Genomic DNA, 21,955 nt, shown 5'->3' with positions numbered 1-21,955 from the left:
AAAGGGATTCTCTTTCATTTTCTTTGAACTCCTGTGTCAAGGCCCACCCCCGAGGGTCCTGCTCTAAGATAAACCAGTGTATCAGTTTTGTCTGGAGTGTTTAAGTTAAATCTTCTATTAGATAAATCTAAGAACTGTCCAGCATGGGGTTTGGAAAACCTCTGAAATCAACAGATGCAGTCCATTTTCAATGGGTCACTTGCATTATTTTGTCCTTCTGCAGAAAACATAAGCACTAACATATCTACCACCCTTCTGGAGGCCCTCAGCAGGAGATGGGACGTTCATCCAGGGGTTTAGGCAAGGGCTACACGGCGACACCTGTTGTGGTCAGTATCGCTGAGTAGCGATGAATGGGATCGCCACGGCAGTCACAAGAAATCCAACACTGCTGGATTTATTGCGACTGCCACAGCGATCCCATTCATTTCTATGGGATCACCGCTACTCAGTGATCCTGACCACAACAGGTGTTGTGCGACAAGTGTAGCCCTTGCCTTAGGGCTCGTTCACACGAACGTGTGAAGCCTGTGCTGTGAGCCGCAAATTGTGAAACCATCCGTGGGGCAGGCGCATGTGGATCGTGGACCCATTCACTTGAATGGGTCCACGATCCCTCCGTTCCGCAAAAAGATAGAGCAAGTTCTATCTTTTTGCGGTGCGGAAGCACGGAACGAAACCCCAGAAAGCTTCCGTAGTGTTCCGTATCTCTGGATTTGCGGACCCATTGAAATGAATAGGTCCGCATCTGCGATACCGAATGGCCACGGAACGGTGCCCATGTATTGCGGATCCGCAAATGCCGTCCGCAATACGGAATCGGACAGCACACGTTCGTGTGAACGAGACCTTATTCTGATTGCCACATTTGGTGCTGGGAACGAGTCTTATTTTCCTTAATATAAAGCAGTTGGCATCTGCCTCATAGGTTTTTTTTGTGTTTTTTTTTGCATCATTTGGATGAACACTGTAGAACAGGGATCAGCAACCTTCGGCATTCTAGCTGTTGTGAAACTACAACTCCCAGCATGCTCTTTCCACTTGTCTGGGAGTTTAGACACCAGCCGAGCAAGTGTGCATGATGGGAGATGTAGTTTCACAACACCTGGATTGCCGGAGGTTGCTGAACTCTGCTGTAGAATTATAGGTTGCACTTGATGGACCTGTTTTTCCAACCTTACAAACTGTTACCGACTGTGTATGAGAAGCAGGAACTTACATGGTTTCAGGCTTTCAGCCCATAAAATTGCAGTTGGTGACAAATTATGTTTCCTGAAATGATAAAAAAGGACATTCTCAAAAAGAAAAAGAGGAATTACAAAATTCTGCATCATAGTATTTTACAGCTTTGAAAATGTCACCTGGAAAGCTTCCAGTTTACTTTTTGCATACCATGAGGAGCTGTGTGAAGGACCAGGGTTGTCAGACCTTGCCTTCACTTTCTGTCTAAGAAACTCAAGGGTTCTACATGGCCGAGCAGCGCCTGCAGGAGTCACCGGGATCCGAAAAAACCTGTCAGAGAGAGGGGTAAACTCTGACAACTGTGTTCACAAGCTATAGCGGTTGTCAAGGAGAGCATCTTGAGGGAAAGAAATCCCCTGCAATGTTGAAGGTGCTTATAAATAAAACCAGCCGCACACTGACCTTGAGAACACCCGCTGGCGAAGTCTCTATAATGGTATGTGGCATTATGAAGCATCTAGATCCCGATATAACCCAGCTGTAGTTTTCCGAGGTGTCAGGCCGTGGTATGAAAGAAAAGTATCTTCAAGGCCAAGCATAGAAACATTGGGGGTCATTCACAAAGACCGGCCTTGTTTCCCCCCTGCACTGGCGGATAAAGAGCTTAATTTATGGCAAGGCTCAATGGAGTAGTTTTTACTCTTCTTTTACTCCTGGTAAATGTGTTTATGCCACACAGTGGCAAACGCGGCGCAAAAATGCCTGCGCAACAAAATATTTGACAAATATTTAAAAAGTCACAAAATGGGGTCTTGCAACTTTTTTTAAAACCAAAAACTTGCATAGAGCTGGTTGTAAATGACCCGCATTGTGGTTTAGACTAAGGCTACTTTCACACTTGCGCTTTCCCTTTCCGCTATTGAGCGGGGGGGGGGGGGGGGAACACTTCAGTTTTGTCCCCATTCATAGTCAATGGGGACAAAACTAAACTGAACTATGTCCGTTCCGTAGCTCCGCAAAAAAAATAGAACATGTCCTATTCTTGTCCGTTTTAGGCATTGTTACAATGGATCCGCAAAAAAAACAAACGATGGCGTACGGATGTCATCCGTTTTTTTTTGCGGATCCACAATTTGCAGACCGCAAATCACATACGGTCGTGTGCATGTAGCCTTATTCTGAGGCATGATGTCCCTTGTACATTAGTGTTAGAACATGCCCATTCTAGTTTTCCTTGTAGCTGCCCTGTAAGTGATAGAAACATACCCACTACTCTATAGCAAACAAGTACGGTATAAATTGGGCAAGCTTATTGCCTGCTATGTAATGCAGGCTCCATTCACGTGTCAGATCTTGCGGACAAGAATAGGCAGTTATATTAAAGGCTGTCCGTGCCGTTCCGCAAATTGCCGAACGCGCACAGATGCCATCCGTGTTTTGCGGATCCGCTATTTTCGGACTGCAAAACACACCACGGTCGTGTGCATGTAGCCTTAGGCCTCTTTTACACGGGCATGTGTGCCCCGTGGTCGTGCTGCGGCCCGCATTTTGCACAAGCACAGTCCGTGGGGCAGCCGCAGCGGATCGCGGACCCATTCACTTGAATGGGTCCGCGATCCGGCCGTTCTGCAAAAAGATAGGACATGTTCTATCTTTTTGCGGAACGCAAGTATGGGACGAAACCCCGCGGAAGCACTCCGTAGTGCTTCTGTAGGGTTCCGTTCCGTACCATTCCGCATCTCCGGATTTGCGGACCCATTTAAGTGAATGGGTCCGCATCTGTGATGCGGAATGCCCGCGGAACGGCACCCGTGTATTGCGGATCCGCAAATCCGGTCCGTAAAACGGCAACGGGGCGCACACGCCCGTGTGAAAGAGGCCTTAGACTGATTTAAAAAATATATAAATTTCTAGCCTTAGGGCTCATGCACACAAACATACTTTCTTTCCCTGTCTGTTCCTTTTATTTTCCTTTTTTGCGGAACCATCATTTAAATGGGTCCTCAAAAAAAAATCTAAGTTACTCCGTCTGCATTCCGTTTCCGTGTGTCCGTTGCACAAAGAATAGAACATGTCCTAGAATTGTCCACATTACGGACAGGGATAGGACTGTTCTATTAGAGGCCAGCTGTTCCGTTCCGCAAAATGCACACGGACGTCATCCGTATTTTTGGCGGATCCGTGTTTTATGATCGTGTACATGAGCCCTTATTATATTAGTGTGGGATAAGCGGCACCAGGGGTGTCTGGTTGCCGCTCATTCCACTTTCCATGTAACATTGCAGGGAAATTGTCTATACCCAGCAAATCTTCGAATGTTGGTTTTCTGACTAATTTACTTTGATCTCAGATGTGTTGTTTGGATGTCCGTCTCGAGGCTCCTGTGGGTTCTCATGTTGGTGGAGAAGACTCGGTGATAACGTGGAAGCGATTCACACAAGGCTTCCTTTTTAGACGTTGCGCTCATGCTCGCTTGGACCCTGGGCCTCATACACTCTGCAATGCCCTGTCCATGAAGCCTGTATAGCAGCACGAAGTGACTCCCTATAGTCCCTATAAAGGGGTTATGTCCAGAACTTATTTATCACCTACGTTCAGGATCCCAAAAATGAAGGTTCCCCTGTAGGAGTGGAGCGGTTGTACGTATATCAGTTCACTGCTCATTCAATTGTATGGCAGTTGCAGCACAGCCTGCAGGACTGTGTCCCTAACCCCGGCCACCTCTGGCCGCCACATATGAGGGGTATTCCGACCTCAGCCATGAGGGACTGAGAGGAGAAAACCTCTTTAATCATTGTGCAGTATGCAGCTAACATAATTTATATTTCTCATCATTTTAAATCTCTCTGCTGGCTGTCAGCCAATGGGAACACAAGGATGGGAACATTCAAAGACTGAAGAAATACTTTGCACAGCTGAGAGTTTGCTACAACTGTATCACACATGGTAACACTCTATCAAGACTGGAGACAGATGAGTGCTCCTGAATTGATGTGTTTAGCTCACAGAAGATTGTTTAGACTGGATACAGTTGTAGCAAAACCTCAGCTGTGAGAATCAGTAGTTGTGCACAAGTTTCCATACTCTGTCTGTAAACAGGATTACAATGACAGCAAAGAGAGAAAATGAGGAACTTAGAGAATCCTGTATTTCTGCCATCTGTCTGGAAGCGGCATTTAGGGTACAACCATATGGTGCAGCCGTGGCGCGGTCATGCTGCGGTTAAGGAACACGTGGTTACCGTGTATATAGTCATGCTTTTAGGCTGGGTTCAGACCTGAGCGTATTTGATATGCGCGTTTAACGCACGTTTTTGTCGTGCGTTTTTATGTGCGTTTTTTGCAATAGTAAACGCGTGTTTGACGCGCGTTTGTGTGATTGACTGCAGTGTCCTATGGCCACAAACGCGCGTCAAAACGCCCCAAAGAAGCTCAAGAACTTGTTTGAGCGTAGAGCGTTTTTCAGCGCGTTCAAACGCGCTGTAAAACACTCAAGTGAAAACCAGGGCCATAGGGAAGGATTGGTTTTCATGTGTTGAGCGTTTTACAGCGCGTTTGAACGCGCTGTAAAACGCTCAAGTGTGAACCCAGCCTTAGGGTGCATTTTTTGCACACGATTGTTTATGGACTTTTGTTTGAACTGTTGTGAATTTTTTTGAGGTTCTTCAGCATTCTGAATAATTTCAAATAGTGATACCAAATAGTGATACCTCAGCAACCGGCTGATTAACTGTATAACAAATGCGGTCAGACGGGCATGTTTTACGTTTTGCGTCAACAACAGGTGCAGTCATCACAACTTGGGAAGTGCCAGGTCTGTCTCAGAAACCCATTTTACCATTGACTTCAATTGGGAAATGAGATGCCGTGGTTCCTAACCGCACCCGGATCCGCAACAATTTGCGGAACGGCACGGACAGCCGTTTTTCCAAATTTTACAAGGTTATTCAACAGTCATCCTATTCTTACATTACAGGTATTTCCCCAACCCCCCACCCCTGACATATCAGTTGCTCGAAAAAAAAGAAAAAAGGGACATAATATTCGCTGGTCCCCCCCCCCCCCCTCCAAAGGCCCAGCCCTCCCTCATTGGTCCTCCGTTTTTATTTAGTCATTTCTGCCATAACCTGGCAAATCTATGTTTTTTCTTAATCCCAACCAAATGGAATTCCTCTCTGGCCAGCAACACCCTAGTGAGGGTCTCCCATTCTTTAGCCTCCTGCACACGGCCGTTTTTTTTCCCGTTTACTGGCCGTTTTTTGCGTTCCGTATACGGAACCATTTATTTCAATGGTTCCGCAAAAAAAACTGAATGTACTCCGTATGCATTCCGTTTCCGTATTTCCGTTTTTCCGTTCCGTTTTAACATAGAACATGTCCTATTATTGCCCGCAAATAACGGTCCGTGGCTCCATTCAAGTCAATGGATCCGCAAAAAAAACAGAACACATACGGAAATGCATCCGTATGTCTTCTGTTTCCGTTCCGTTTTTTCCTGAACCATCTATTGAAAATGTTATGCCCAGCCCAATTTTATCTATGTAATTATTGTATACTGTACATGCCATACGGAAAAACGGAACAGAAACGGAAACACAACGGAAACAAAAAACGGAACGGATCCGTGAAAAAAGGACCGCAAAACACTGAAAAAGCCATACGGTCGTGTGCAATAGGCCTTTAACTGTGGGAACAACACTCCCCCCCCAATGTCCAACTATACATTTCCTAGCTTGAAACAGTAGTTTAATTGCTATCTCTCTATGTCGGGGGGCCTCCACTCCATCTATCACCCCTAAGATACATTCCTCGAAGTGCCTAGGCGCTATAAACTGATGGTATTCCTCTATTTTTTCAATAATCTTTACCCAATAATCTTGAATTTTTACACATGTCCATAATATATGTATATCGTCCACTCCTATCTTTCCACATTTTTGACAAGTAAAAACTTTAGCTTTGTAACACTTCATTAACTTCTTGGGAGAGTAGTAAAGACAATACAATATATTAAATTGGGTTATTCTATAGGAGAAATTCCTTGAGACCCTGTTCTTTGCCTGTATAGCCATAAGGGGTTCAAGGCACCCTGCCATTTATGCATCAGATTGTCAGCTGCTCTTCTGTTGTTCTTTTGGTGCGACAGACATTGGTATATTCTTTATTCTTGAGACCAGTTTCTTGCCAGGTATTAATTTAGTAATGTTAACCAAAGGCTGCGGCAGAATAGTTATTTGTGTGCCTTTCCCTATCATCCTATACCGTGCGTGTTTTAGTTGTAAGTAATAAAACCTCAACTCTATATTTTTCAATTGGTATTTCCTTTTTAACTCTTCGTAGGAAATTATTTCCCCCTCTTCCCATACCTGGCCTATTTCATATATACCGTATTTCCACCAGGTCTTCTGTTCAATTAACTTTATTTCTGTAAGATTAATATTGTCCCATAATATGGTGTCAACATGAAAACCAGTTTGGGACCATAGTTCTTTTGCCGTCTTCCAACTTTTAGCCATCAACACAATTAAGGCCCCTTTCACACAGGCGAGTATTCCGCGCGGATGCGATGCGTGAGTTGAACGCATTGCACCCGCACTAAATCCGGACCCATTCATTTCTATGGGGCTGTGCACATGAGCAGTGATTTTCACGCATCACTTGTGCGTTGCGTGAAAATCGCAGCATGCTCTATTTTGTGCGTTTTTCACGCAACGCTGGCCCCATAGAAGTGAATGGGGCTGCGTGAAAATCGCAAGCATCCGCAAGCAAGTGCGGATGCGGTGCGATTTTCACGCACGGTTGCTAGGAGACGATCGGGATGGGGACCCGATCATTATTATTTTCCCTTATAACATGGTTATAATGGAAAATAATAGCATTCTGAATACAGAATGCATAGTACAATAGGGCTGGAGGGGTTAAAAAAATAAAATAAAAATTAAACTCACCTTAATCCACTTGTTCGCGCAGTCGGCATCTCTTCTGTCTTCATCTGTGAGCAATAGGACCTTTGATGACGTCACTGCGATCATCACATGATCCATCACCATGGTAAAAGATCATGTGATGGACCATGTGATGAGCGCAGTGACGTCATCAAAGGTCCTATTCCTCAAAGAGGAAGACAGAAGAGAAGCCGGGCTGCGCGATCAAGTGGATTAGGCCTCTTTCACACTACAGTATGTCGATTTCAGTGTTTTGCGTTCCGTTTTTCACAGATCCGTTGTTCCATTTTTTTGTTTCCATTGTGTTTCCGTTTCGGTTCCGTTTTTCCGTATGGCATATACAGTATACAGTAATTACATAGAGAAAATTGGGCTGGGCATAACATTTTCAATAGATGGTTCCGCAAAAAACGGAACGGATACGGAAGACATACGGATGCATTTCTGTATGCATTCCGTTTTTTTTGCGGACCTATTGACTTTAATGGAGCCACGGAACGTGATTAGCGGCCAAATATAGGACATGTTCTATCTTTCAACGGAACGGAAAAATGGAAATACGGAAACAGAATGCATACGGAGTACATTCCGTTTTTTTTGCGGAACTATTGAAATGAATGGTTCCGTATACGGAACGCAAGAAACGGCCCGCAAAACGGGAAAAAAAAACGGTAGTGTGAAAGAGGCCTTAAGGTGAGTTAAATTATTATTTTTTTTTTAACCCCTCCAGCCCTATTGTACTATGCATTCTGTATGTATTCAGAATGCTATTATTTTCCATTATAACCATGTTATAAGGGGAAATAATACAATCTACACATCCTTGAACCCAAACCTGAACTTCTGTGAAGAAGTTCGGGTCTGGGTACTATTCCGTTTTTTATCACGCGCGTGCAAAACGCATTGCACCCGTGCGGTAAAAACTGAACAACGGAACGCAATCGCAGTCAAAACTGACAGCTATTGGGTACCTACTCGCGCGGGTTTGCCGCAACGCATCCCGACCTTATCCGGACACGCTCGTGTGAAAGAGGCCTAAAGGTGTATATTTACATCCCTGTTGGGCCAGAATACCTGTTTCCATTATTTGAAAGATATTACATTTTTCCAATCTTTTATTTTTCCCTGCTATTATATTCTTAGAACTTTGCGTGTTACTCCATGTTATCATATTTTTTATAATCCCTAAAATGAATTAAAGTTCCAAGTCTGGTACAGATAGTCCACCCTCCTTCTCATGGATACACAGTATCTGTGCCTTTATCCTCATTTTTTCCCCTCGCCATATTAAATCCGTTAGTAAACTAGCTATTATTTTAGAATATCTTTTAGGGATTATCACTGGTGAGTTCCACAGAATATAATTCAGGGCAGGTAGTAAACACATCTTCACCAATGAAATGCGACCCGCCATTGACATGTATAATCTTTTCCATACCTCTATTTTCTTCCTAAATTCCTGAATTTTCGGAACCACATTCAGTCGGACATAATCATTAGGATCCGGGGTAATCTGAATTCCCAGATATTTAACAGGTTCATTAATCATCTTAATTTCCAACAGTTCCGGTGTAAATCAATCGGGATACAAGCTGATTTAGACCAGTTTATACTGAGTCCAGCATATTTACCATATTGTTCAAATACTTGAAAAATCCTGGTGAGTGATCCATGTGAACCCACAAATAACATAATGTCATCCGTATATAAAGTGATTTTTTTCCTCATGAGTACCATATCTAAACCCCACAATTCCCGGATCCTGCCTAATCATGTCCGCAAGTGGCTCAATAGCTATAGCAAATAGCAGAGGGGAAAGGGGACAGCCTTTAATATAACTGCCTATTCTTCTCCGCAAAGCGCGGACAAGAATAGGACAGGTTATATTTTTTTGGCGGACCACGGAACGAAGCAACGGATGCAGAGTGCTGTCCGCATCTTTTGCAGCCCCATTGAAGTGAATGCGGACCAAAACAACGGCCGTGTGCATGGGGCCTTATAGAAATACCGACAAGACATAAAAAAAGAATTGGAGACTTCCTTGCCATTAGGGCTCATGCACACGAACGTATTTTCTTTCTGTGTACGTTCCATTCTTTTTGTGGACCGTATGCGGAACCATTCCCTTCAATGGGTCTGCTAAAAAACGGAAGCTACTCTGTGTGCTTTTCGTTTCCATATTTCCGTTCCACAAAAAAAATAGAACATGTCCTGTTATTGTCCACATTACGGACAAGGATAGGACTGTTCTATTAGGGCCAGCTGTTCCCCTCCCTTTAAATTGACGGCCTGCGCACTCGCTGTCTAGAACGGGGCGTGTGCACAACATCTTCGGCTTCAAAATGCATACTGCGCATGCGCCATTCACGTCGCTGAACCCAGAAGTGGTGGCACGGTTGGCTTCAAGCCAACATGACACCATTTCTATGGCCGGTCTGCCCCTGTGTACATGACTTTACTGACGAACTCCCCCACATGTGGAGACTGAATAGGCAGAAAGAAATCATGGGAGGCATGTAGGGGGTGTCACTAAAAAGTAGAATAAATTGTAAAGACGGCTTCACGTGATCCAGTATCGAAAAAGGAAATGGAGACAGTTTTCAAAATGCAAGTATATTACAAACTGCCTTAGATTCACGTGATTAGATCAGTGGTGGATAGAATATTATTCTCGGAAACCTCTTTAAATGATACACATCGTCAATATAAGAGGCTTTGATGTCGCTGCTTTATGGGGACATAGAGACTGACGCATCTTCTCAGGTCTGTGCATTATAAATGATATCAAAGCAGATCCCATTTTGCAAGGGAGGGTTTTGGGTGGTGTGAGATACTTGGCAGGATTCCCTCTGATAAATCTATTGTGTTCACGCTGTGCATAACATCCCGGCTTCTCTGCTTCTTGCTCCATCTGTCGCTTGTTCAGCAAGATCTATCATCTGTCAATACAAGAACACAGCGCAATGCATTCCTGCAACAGCAATTTTTTACAACGATTTTTTGGAAAGGCTAGTGTATATGTCTAACTTTGCAACCATTCTTTTTTTATTGCAGCGTATAATAATTTGCAACTGTGTAACTAGAGTTATTTATTTTGTGTATAGAGCTCCTATGCATAACTGTGTGTCTCCGGGGTTATAAACCACAGAGAAATCCTTCACGGTGGAGGGTTGTCCAAAGATTAAGTATCCCCTCAGTTTAATCATGCAAAATATAACCATGTTTCAGTTGAAATTAATAAAAAATGTGCTCTTTTGTCTAGATTGCTGTTACATACTTGTGACCACCCTGCTGTTTTTTTATTTCCTCTCAGGACATCCACCTAAGGCTACTTTCACACTTGCGTTCGGAGCGGATCCGTTTGCATAACTTTTTTTCAGATCTGATTTTTCACTTTGTGAAAACTCAGATCCGACCGTATATTCTAACACAGAGGCGTTCCCATAGTGATGGGGACGCTTCAAGTTAGAGTATACTAAAAGAACTGTGTACATGACTGCCCCCTGCTGCCTGGCAGCACCCGATCTCTTACAGGGGGCTGTGATCAGCACAATTAACCCCTCAGGTGCCGCACCCCATCATTGGTGGCAGCGGAGAGTTCCGATCGGGGCTCCGATCGGTTACCATGGCAGCCAATTGGAGTCCCAGTTTAAATCGCTGGGGCTCCGATCGGTTACCATGGGAGCCAAGACGCTACTGCAGTCCTGGCTGCCATGGTTACTTAGCAATTTTAGAAGCATTATACTTACCTGCGCTGTCTGTGTCCGGCCGGGCGCTCCTCCTACTGGTAAGTGAAAGGTCTGTGCTATAAGCAATGCGCCGCACAGACCTTTCACTTACCAGTAGGAGGAGCGCCCGGCCGGTCACAGACAGTGCAGGTAAGTATAATGCTTCTAAAATTGCTAAGTAACCATGGCAGCCAGGACTGCAGTAGCGTCTTGGCTGCCATGGTAACCGATCGGAGCCCCAGCAATTAAACTGGGACCCCGATCGGAACTCTCCGCTGCCACCAATGATGGGGGGGTGATTTTAATTAGGGGGGGAGAGGGGAGGCCGCACTGGCCACCAATGAATTAAATACTGGGGAGGGAGGGGGGCCCGCACTGGCCACCAATGAATGTAATACAGGGGAGGGAGGGGGGGCCGCACTGGCCACCAATGAATATAATACTGGGGAGGGGGGCCGCACTGGCCACCAATGAATATAATACTGGGGAGGAAGGCCGCACTGGCCACCAATGAATATAATACTGTGGAGGGAGGGGGGCCGCACTGGCCACCAATGAATATAATACTGGGGAGGGAGGGGGGCCGCACTGGCCACCAATGAATATAATACTGTGGAGGGAGGGGGGCCGCACTGGCCACCAATGAATATAATACTGGGGAGGGAGGGGGGCCGCACTGGCCACCAATGAATATAATACTGGGGAGGGAGGGGGGGCCGCACTGGCCACAATTGAATTTAAAACTGGGGAGGGAGGGGGGTCTGGCCCCCGCTGCCTGGCAGCACCTGATCTCTTACAGGGGGCTATGATACGCACAATTAACCCCTCAGGTGCGGCACCTGAGGGGTTAATTGTGTTGATCACAGCCCCCTGTAAGAGATCGGGTGCTGCCAGGCAGCAGGGGGCAGTTATTACACAGTTCTCAGTATATTCTAACTTGAAGCGTCCCCATGACTATGGGAACGCCTCTGTGTTAGAATATACTGTCGGATCTGAGTTTCACGATCTAACTCCAATCCGATGGTATATTCTAACATAGAGGCGTTCCCATGGTGATGGGGACGCTTCAAGTTAAAATATACCATCGGATTGGAGAAAACTTCGATCCGATGGTATATTAATAGGGACTCCTGACTTTACATTGAAAGTCAATGGGGGACGGATCCGTTTGCAATTGCACCATATTGTGTCAACGTCAAACGGATCCGTCCCCATTGACTTGCATTGTAAGTCAGGACGGATCCGTTTGGTTCCGCCTGCTGAGCGGAATGGAGGCCAAACGGTGCCATACTGATGCATTCTGAGCGGATCCGCATCCACTCAGAATGCATTGGGGCTGTACGGATCCGTTCGGGGCCGCTTGTGAGAGCCTTCAAACGGAACTCACAAGCGGAACCCCAAACGCAAGTGTGAAAGTAGCCTAAGGCCTCATGCACACAGCCGTTGCCCGGCCATTCCGTGGATTGGGGACCGCGGGGCGGCTGACATTACAGAGAGGATGGGTGTATGAAGGCAGCCATTACCTCACACTCAGATCAGCACTTAGGGCCGTTGGTGTCCCGTGCAAATTGCGGTCCGCAATGCAAGGGCACCTTCCGTGGGGCAGGCGCATGGGGATCGCAGACCCATTCACTTGAATGGGTCCGCGATCCCTCCGTTCCACAAAAAGATAGAGCATGTTCTATCTTTTTGCAGTGCGGAGGCACGAAATGGAACCCCAGAAAGCACTCCATAGTGCTTCCGTAGTGTTCCGTTCCGTGCTTCCGGATTGAAATGAATGGGTCCGCATCCGTGATGCGGAATGACAACCCGTGTATTGCGGATCCGCAAATGCGGTCCTCCATATGGGAACGGGACATCAACGGTCGTGTGAACGAGCCCTTAATGTGTTATTTAGCGCCCTCTAGTTCAGCATTATTATGATGTACTGAATTTAAAGGGACCTGTTCTGGTGACCTGCTCACTTTAATTCCACTCTCACTCTTCTTATCTCGCCCTTACCAGACATCCAATGACAAAAACATCGCACAATGAACACAATTATTGTTTCTTCTCTTCCTCTGGATCCAAAGCAAACAGGAATTTCATGAGCTGCGTGAATAATAATACTTTCCTCCTCGTTGATGGTTTTCACAGATTTTTCCAGCCTCCTAACATTTTGTTGGCCCCGCAGTCCAACAGTTTTTTGAAATAACATGGAAATGACCGACTGCACTACCGAGGATCAGTTATTGTCCCTGATCTGGTTTGTTTGCAACTGTGCAGACACACAGATTGACACAGGAGCTGTATACATATAACATACATACAACAGAATATTTGTTTTTGCTAATTTTTGTTTCATTTTCAAAGCACTGATGCAACAAAAAATTGGTTGAAAAAGTATACATACCCTTCATATTGTGTTCCTAATTTTTTTTACGCCTTAGAAGTGCAATGAATTCTTGTTACATGTTACCTGGTGGAAGTAAAATCCATTTATAGATCTTTCTTTATTCTCCTTGCTGGTAGAGGCCGGAGTATTAGCCAAGCAGTATATGGAACAAGGTCTTCCCGTCCCTGATAAGCTCATCACTCGTGTCATGCTTTCGGAGTTGGAGAAGAGGACGACGCACAGCTGGCTGCTAGACGGTGAGATTACACCTCTCATTTCTGAATGGGTTGAAATATAGCTCTACTCTATTTTACACTTTGTAATATTGTGTCTTATACTCTAGTTACAAGCTGCATGCAAAAAAAATCTGGTTTGTGTCCATCTGGTCATCGTCTGGATACTATGTTGAGTTTTTATCAGGAGTGCGACAACCTATCCGGCAAAGCCAACGTAAAATGTCATCCAGGTTCTATAAACTACAGAACGATTATATTTCTAAGGGCCCATGCACACGGCCATTGCGTTTTTTGCAGCCTGCAAATTGCGGATCCGCAAAACACTGATACCGGCCGTGTATGTTCCGTGCCGAATGGAACGTTCTACTCTCTATAGAACTATCCTAGCCTTGTCGGTAAAAAGGGCATGAATAGGACATGTTCTATTTTTTTGCGGGGCCATGTAACGGACATACAGATGTGGACACAGGTGTGCAGTCCACATCTTTTGCGGCCCTATTGAAGTGAATGGGTTCGCATCCAACCCGCAAAAAATACAGATTGGATGCGGACAAAAAATACGTTTGTGTGCATGAGCCCTAACACAGAGTCTCAGAATGTTCTGCAAGTGTGTTTGCACGCCCAGGATGCCTTGCACTCCAGCCTGAAATGTCACTGTACAACAGCAATGCAGCTGTGTGATTACATACATACCACGGTCCACACAGCGTCCTGATTTATACACAGAGATCAGATTTTGCACTTCATGATGATCCTCGCTCCAGCATAGACAGATGGCTAGGGTATTTTTATACATTGGATTATTGTGCTACCTATAGACATAAGCCAATATATTACAGTTAAAAATAAAAAAAAACTATTTCTAGGTGGAGCACTAACAAAAGATTACTACATAATTACTAAAAAATATCTAAATTGCATATATACAGTTGTGTTCAAAATAATAGCAGTCAGACATCACTAACCTGATCAATCACTGTTTTTGGTAGAAATTATATTTCTTCATGGCAAATAATTTACTAGCAGGTGTAGAGTAATAGAAACCCAACAGACCCAACAGACATGACATGCATGCTGGTGATTCTCTGTAATTCATTCACTTATTGAAAGGGGCATGTTCAAAATAATAGCAGTGTGGAGTTCAATGAGTGAGATCATTCATTCTTTGAAAAACAGGTGGCAATTATTGCCCTTATTTAAGGAAGGAAGGCAGCAAATGTTGTACATGCTGGTCACAGTGCATTTCTCTCTGAAATTCTGAGGAACATGGGTCGTTCCAGACATTGTTCAGAAGAACAGCGTACCTTGATTAAAAAGTTGATTGGAGAGGGGAAACCATATAAAGAAGTGCAGAAAATGATCGGCTTCTCAGCTAAAATGATCGCAAATGCTTTAAAATGGCAACCAAAACCTGAAAGACATGGAAGAAAGCGAAACACTACCATTCGAATGGATAGAAGAATAGCCAAAATGGCAAGGACTCGGCCAACAATCAGCTCCAGGAAGATGAAAGAAGGTCTAAAGTTACCTGTGAGAACTGTTACAATTAGAGGACGCCGATGTGAAGCCAAGCGATCTGCAAGAAGTCCCTGCAAAGTCCCACTGTTGGAAAAAAGACACTATTTGCCAAAGAGCACATTGACGGCCTAAAGAGACATTCTGTGGACTGATGAAAGTAAGATTGTTCTTTTTGGGTCTAGTGGCCGGAGACAGTTTGTCAGACGACCCCCAAACACTGAATTCAGCCCCAGGACACTGTGAAGACAGTGAAGCATGGTGGGCAAGCATCATGATATGGGGATGTGTCTCATACTACGGTGTTGGGCCTATTTATCGCAGACCAGGGATCATGGATCAGTTTGAATCCATCAGAATACTGGAAGAGGTCATGCTGCCTTATGCTGAAGAGGAAATGCCCTTGAAATGGGTGTTCCAACAAGACAACGAACCCAAACACACCAGTAAACGTGCAACATCTCGGTTCCAGACCAACAAGATTGACCTTATGGAGCGGCCGGCCCAATCCCCGGATCTTAAAGGGTTTCTACCACTACATTTTGACCTAATTAGCTGTATGACTTTTATTGCTATGCAAATGAGCCTCTAGGTGCTATGGGGGAGTCTTTTCAGCACCTAGAGGCTCCGTCTACTCACCATGTCTGCCGCCCAGCTCGTCCCTCCAGCCCGCCCATCTCCTCTAGATTGACAGCCTCCAACGCGGCCGAATTCTCGCACCTGCGCCCTGTGCGTCTGTATTTCATTAGACTAGAAATCTACTCAGGCACTTGGCTGGAATAGATTTCAATTCTGGCACAGACAGCAGAAGATGCACCTCAATAAATGGTCGGATTCTTCTCCAGCTGGCTTTTACTGTGAAATGCCTGTCTTTCGTAAATGAGGAGGTATGGGGTTTAATGTCTGAGAAATGGAAATCTGACCACTATAGGTCACGGCGGGGAGTGGGGAAAACCCCCTACCGTGCAATAGCTGTGGCTGCAACGCCAGATAGCAAGGAACAGGGAGCAGGTCACCTCCTAATGTAACCCTGAGCTCTCCCTAGACTCCTAGCGCATGAGCCGCCTCAGAAGGTAAGGGGGCTCATGCTCCCCAACCTAGGACCCTGCTATCCCTGCTACGCCCTAGGCCTGATGACAGGGCAGAGAATACCTGTGCATCCACGACACGGATGACAGGCGTCTCCAGAGGCCCAGTAGCTGACAGGATGCAAGGCTATGGGTGAAGCAGTACGGCAGGTAAGTCACACAGCAACATAACACTTACCTGCCGTAGCCGAGATGGACGGAGGCTCCAGGCTGGGAAACCCACAGTCATGTTTTCGCTTAACCCCTCCGGGAAAGCACGCCCCTTCCGGAGCTGTCACACACCACAATCAAACCTCCAAGCAAAACTCACACCATAACTACATACACCAGATGGGGGGAGGAATGACAGAAACACACCGGAGGGGACAACAGACACAGCAAAGGAAACAGAATAATAAATAAGGGTGACTCACACAGACATAATCACAAACAGCCCAGGAGCAGAGCTCCACACCAAGCTGACAACCAAAATCAAACTGACCTTCAGGCTCCACCACACCAACATATAAGGAGGCCTGAGGTTACACCCACCACACCTACCAGACACACCTTAACCCCGTGCATACCAAAATGGGGAAACACCAAATCCAAGGAAAAGTGCCTCACATGCAAACCACGTTGCCAAAGGCAACCGCATGTGAAGACACAGAGTCACGACCTAACCACGGGTCGTGACACTATATGAAGATGTATCATAACATTTATCAGTCTACAATTTAGGTCTCCTCATAAATACATCAGACTCATAAACTATAGGCTGTATTACACTGGCCGATTTTTCGTATGAATGTTCGTTACCAATCCTCTTGCAGTGTAATACTGCCGCCGATTGCCCGATGAATGAGCAAACTCTCGTTCATCGGGCAATTGTGATTTTTAAGCACACTTAAAAATCATTGTTTGCGGGCAGCAGATCGGCTGTGTAATTAACGATCTGCCGTCGGCAAACCACAGCATGGGACAAACGATGGCATAGCGATCGCTCCTCCTCATGCTGTGGATGAAAACGCTGCATGTAATAGCAGCCGTCTCCTCCGCTAGCTAGCTCAATCGGCCTGTGTAAATCTGGCTTATGTGTCCTTTGTACTCTCTGATTGTTTCTAATGGCCAAGTGGCACAATTGTGCATTTTGGCTAATGGGAGAGCAGACCTTCGAGCAGACCTGTCCCCTTACCTAGAGCTGACCTGTCCCCTTACGTAGATCAGACCTGTCCCATTACGTAGAGCAGACCTGTCCCATTACGTAGAGCAGACCTGTCCCCTTACGTAGAGCAGACCTGTCCCATTACGTAGAGCAGACCTGTTCCCTTACGTAGAGCAGACCTGTCCCCTTACCTAGAGCAGACCTGTCCCCTTAGAGCTGTCACATCTGTGACAGGTCCCAGAAGGTCTGAAAGATTATCTATGCATTAGTGATCTGACAGCCTCTTTTGTATTTCTTGCTTTGTCTGTTGTCCCCTCCGGTGTGTTTCTGTCATTCCTCCCCCCACCTGGAGTATGTAGTTATGGTGCAGGTTTTGCCTGTAGGTTTGATTGTTGTATGAGGCTCCGAAAGGGGCGGGCTTTCCCGGAGGGGTTTAAGTGAAGACTCGCCTGTGGGCTTTTCCAGCTTGGAGCCACGGTCCATCATGGCTACGGCAGGTAAGTGAGGATTGCATAGTTATGTTACTGTGTAACTTACCTGCCGTACTGTTTAGCCCATGGCCTTCTATCCTGCTTGCCACTGGGCCGTTTGAGACACCATTCATCCGTGGTGTTGGATGAATGGGTGGTCTCTGCCCTGTCATTAGGCCTAGGGCTTTGTAGGGATAGTAGGGTCATAGGTTGGAGAGCATGAGCCCCCTTACCTTCTGAGGCGGCTCATGCGGTAGGAGTCTAAGGTGAGTTCAGGGTTGTGCTAGGTGGTGACCTACTTCCTGTTCCTTCCTATCTGGCATTGCAGTCTCTGCCTTTGCACGGTGGGGGGTTTTCCCCACTCCCCGCCGTGACATAATAACAAATAAGGATAGCTCACACAGACAGTATCATTCAGCCCAGAAGCAGAGCTCCACACCAAGCTGACAAACAAACCAAACTGACACTCAGGCTCCACCACACCAACATATAGGAGGCCTGAGGTCACACCCACCACACCTACCAAGCACACCTTAACCCCGTGCACACCAAAGCAGGGAAAAGAAACATCCTAAAAGGCAAAGCGCACACACATGCATAAAAACAAGTTGCCACCGGCAACCAGCATGCGTGGCGAAAAAATGTTGCGGCACACACCGAGGCCGTGACAAGAGCAGGATGAAATCGCTGCATGTAATAGCAGCCGTCTCCTCCGGTAGCTAGCTCAATCGTCCGGTTTAATTCTGGCTTATGTGTCCTTTGTACTCTCTGATTGTTTCTAATGGCCAAGTGGCACAGTTGTGCATTTTGGCTAATAGGAGAGCAGACCTTAGAGCAGACCTGTCCCCTTACATAGAGCAGACCTGTCCCCTTACATAGAGCTGACCTGTCCCCTTACGTAGAGCAGACCTGTCCCCTTACGTAGAGCAGACCTGTCCCCTTACATAGAGCTGACCTGTCCCCTTACGTAGAGCAGACCTGTCCCCTTACGTAGAGCAGACCTGTCCCCTTACGTAGAGCTGACCTGTCCCCTTACGTAGAGCAGACCTGTCCCCTTACGTAGAGCAGACCTGTCCCCTTACGTAGAGCAGACCTGTCCCCTTACGTAGAGCAGACCTGTCCCCTTACGTAGAGCAGACCTGGACCTGTCCTTTTACGTAGAGCAGACCTGTCCTTTTACGTAGAGCAGACCTGTCCTTTTACGTAGAGCAGACCTGTCCCCTTACGTAGAGCAGACCTGGACCTGTCCTCTTACGTAGAGAAGACCTGTCCTTTTACGTAGAGCAGACCTGTCCTTTTACGTAGAGCAGACCTGTCCCCTTACGTAGAGCAGACCTGTCCCCTTACATAGAGCAGACCTGTCCCCTTACATAGAGCAGACCTGTCCCCTTACATAGAGCAGACCTGTCCCCTTACATAGAGCAGACCTGTCCCCTTACATAGAGCAGACCTGGACCTGTCCTCTTACGTAGAGCAGACCTGTCCTTTTACGTAGAGCAGACCTGTCCTTTTACGTAGAGCAGACCTGTCCTTTTACGTAGAGCAGACCTGTCCTTTTACGTAGAGCAGACCTGTCCCCTTACATAGAGCAGACCTGTCCCCTTACTTAGAGCAGACCTGTCCCCTTACTTAGAGCAGACCTGGACCTGTCCTCTTACGTAGAGCAGACCTGTCCCCTTACGTAAAGCAGACATGTCCCTAGGGACGGATTGGGAATTCAAAGTGGCCATGGAAAAAAAAATAAAAGGGGCCCCATGTTGTAGGCGGGACTAAATTGATAGACGACGTTGACACAATGCTGAGTTATGAACGGATGGTGTACCAGAAGCGTGGATGTCCAGCGAAATTTGAAAAATTGTGGGATCCATGGCTGTCGTTTCGATGTCTGAATAGAAATGTTTAAAAATGTGCCTTTGTATTTTGTAGGTTAGGGTGGGGTGGGATGGGGAGGGGGGGTTGGATTGGAACTGGATTAATACACATAATTTGGTGCCCTTTTTGTTATTAGTCCTATGGACAATATGTCTCTATGTCATCCTTGTATGTATTGTGGAAAAACGTGTATTTACACTGTAAAATGTTCAATAAAAATGATCTGATTTAAAAAAAAATTGATAGACGACGGGGCGACATAAGTAAAAGTATAAGTAGGCACGGACTACAGAAGTATACAGGGGCTGCAATACCATAGTCCAGCACAAAGTACCGCCCCAAATACCACATTGCAGCACAAAATACTGCCACCCTCTCCACAGTATTCTGTCACGACCATGGTTGTGGTCGTGACTCCTTGGTTCGCATGCAGTTGTCAGCGGATTGTTTTATGTTCTCAACCACAGGTGTGTGCTCTGTATCTTGCCTCACGTGTGGTTGCCGTTGGCAACATAAGGTTGTTGGCAGTGGAGCGGCCTGAGCGGTTGCTAGGCGCTCGCTGTCACGGCATGCTGTGTGGTTTTAGTGTGCACTTTCTATGTTTGGTATGAGGGAGTTTGTGGTGTCTACACTTCCCCTTTAAGTGACACTTACCTTGTTTGGTAGTGGAAGGGTTAACCCCTTTCCTAGTGTGTGTGTGGGTGTGGCCTCTTGGGCTATTTAGCTTCCTGCTGGAAGGCAGTTGCTGAGGGGTACTTCAGCCATGCGGTTTGCTGGAGTCATCCTCCTGGTTCATATACCATCTTTCCTGTAAGGGCCACCCTTGCGGTCATAAAAGGAATGTCTGATGTTAAGTTGATGTTTTTATGCTCTTGATATTTATTGCAGCTATGGATGTCCTGGTTACCTGTGTGTTTTGATGTGTGTGCTGTCTCCCTAGTGTTTGTGTGGACAGCGTATCTGAGCGCGGGTTCCAGTCAGCAAGGCTGTGGCAGGTTAGTGTGGAACTGCTTGGTTCACCTGTCATATCCATATGTCTGTTTATGTTCCCCATCTCCTTGCAGCTTGGCCAGTGAGACTCCTGTTCGTCCGTGATCAGGAGGAACAGGTCGTCTTACCCTGCTCCTAGTTCAGGGCCACCCTGAGGGCTAGTAGGGACCCCAAGGTTCCGGAGTAATGAGCCCTCCTACCATCAGGGTCGGCTCATAAAGCTAGGAGTCAGGGTCAGAATTAGGGACGCGATAGGAGGTGACCTGATTCCTGTCCTGGCCTAGTAGCGACCATCATCTTCTGGCATCACACGGCTGAGGGTTTCCCCCATCCTCAGCCGTGCCGTGACATATTCAAATGTATCACCGTCCTGAGAACAGTAATACAATTGATTTCAGGAGGGCAACTGAGGCCTGTGGCCATCAGGAGAGCTTGGGTGGCCCCCTGGGCATCGGCCCACCGGGAAAATTCCCTGTAGAGTCTATGGCCAATCTGCCCTTGCCTGTCCATTTACATACAGTAGGGCAGCATCGTCTGGTAACAGATCCACTTTCACTACAATCTGGACTCTTTAGTTTCCTCTTTGCATCAGAAAGAATAGTTTTGTACGGTAAGAAGCTCCAGCGCCTGCTAATCCTTCATTGTGAAATACTAGTTGTGGTCTGTGGAGTCTATCTGCCTGGCTCAGATGTGGCATTAACGGAAAGGCATGACTCAACGCTCTGTCATAACAGAACCTTGTGGCTGTTACACTGTGTCGCCCCCATCCCCGCCCCATCGTCACTTGTCCTTCATTTCAATACAGTGTTTTAATTTTTAACAGAACCGATCTGAGATTTAGGATTATGTTTTATGTAAAAGTAGAACTTAGTTCACCCACAGCTAGAGTGGATGCACGCTTCCTGCTCGTCCTTTACTAGCTGGATCCGCAAGATCGCCCCCCAGGCGCCCTACCAAAACCTTGTCCATTCATATAAATGTTATGTAACGAGATGTAACCCTGTTATGTAACTCAGGAGATTGCAGCTCTGGAAAAGCTCAGTGACAACCAGCATGGTGATTGTTACAGCTCCCACAGAGATTGTCACCTTTCTTTCCCAGACCCACCAATTATAAATCCGCTTTGTTTCAGAAAGATATGAAAAGTGTCAGAGGGATCTGGAACAGCTGGGTGGTGACCCCTGTGGAAGCTGGTATTGCAGACATTTTGGTTTTCAGCCAGCTTTTCCAGGAATGGATACTATATATATTTTTTGTAGATTTTTCCTATGAATAAAGTTTATACAAGATTGCAATGAGCTACCTGAGCAATATGATAGTATGTCAATTCTTTTAAGGTAAGTTCACACAGTGAATTTTCCACCAGAAAACCTCATGCATGCTACCCTGCATAGTTTCCCAATTGGAATCTG

At 46.2% G+C, this 21,955-nt stretch overlaps 1 protein-coding gene and 1 long non-coding RNA gene across 3 annotated transcripts in view; one reads left to right on the top strand and one right to left on the bottom strand.

Annotated features, from left to right (window-relative positions):
* Positions 1–21,955, top strand: part of AK4 (adenylate kinase 4) — a 60,680-nt gene that overhangs the window by 12,684 nt on the left and 26,041 nt on the right. The window contains exon 3 of the mRNA XM_040408504.1: positions 13,366–13,485. Within this exon, the coding sequence (XP_040264438.1) occupies positions 13,366–13,485 (120 nt within the window). The remainder of the gene's footprint in view (positions 1–13,365; positions 13,486–21,955) is intronic.
* LOC120979639 lies at positions 17,359–19,365 on the bottom strand. Of its 2 annotated transcripts, none has more exons than XR_005774344.1 (3): positions 18,896–19,365; positions 18,522–18,826; positions 17,359–17,413 (listed from the first exon to the last, which is right to left on the bottom strand). It is a non-coding gene; the product is annotated as an uncharacterized LOC120979639 (long non-coding RNA). The 2 variants fall into 2 exon arrangements; XR_005774345.1 differs by having other exon boundaries at positions 18,522–18,820.

The sequence above is a fragment of the Bufo bufo genome, chromosome 9, assembly GCF_905171765.1.
Source record: "Bufo bufo chromosome 9, aBufBuf1.1, whole genome shotgun sequence".
Taxonomy (NCBI): Eukaryota; Metazoa; Chordata; class Amphibia; order Anura; family Bufonidae; genus Bufo; species Bufo bufo.
This window is presented reverse-complemented; position numbering and strand designations above follow the sequence as displayed.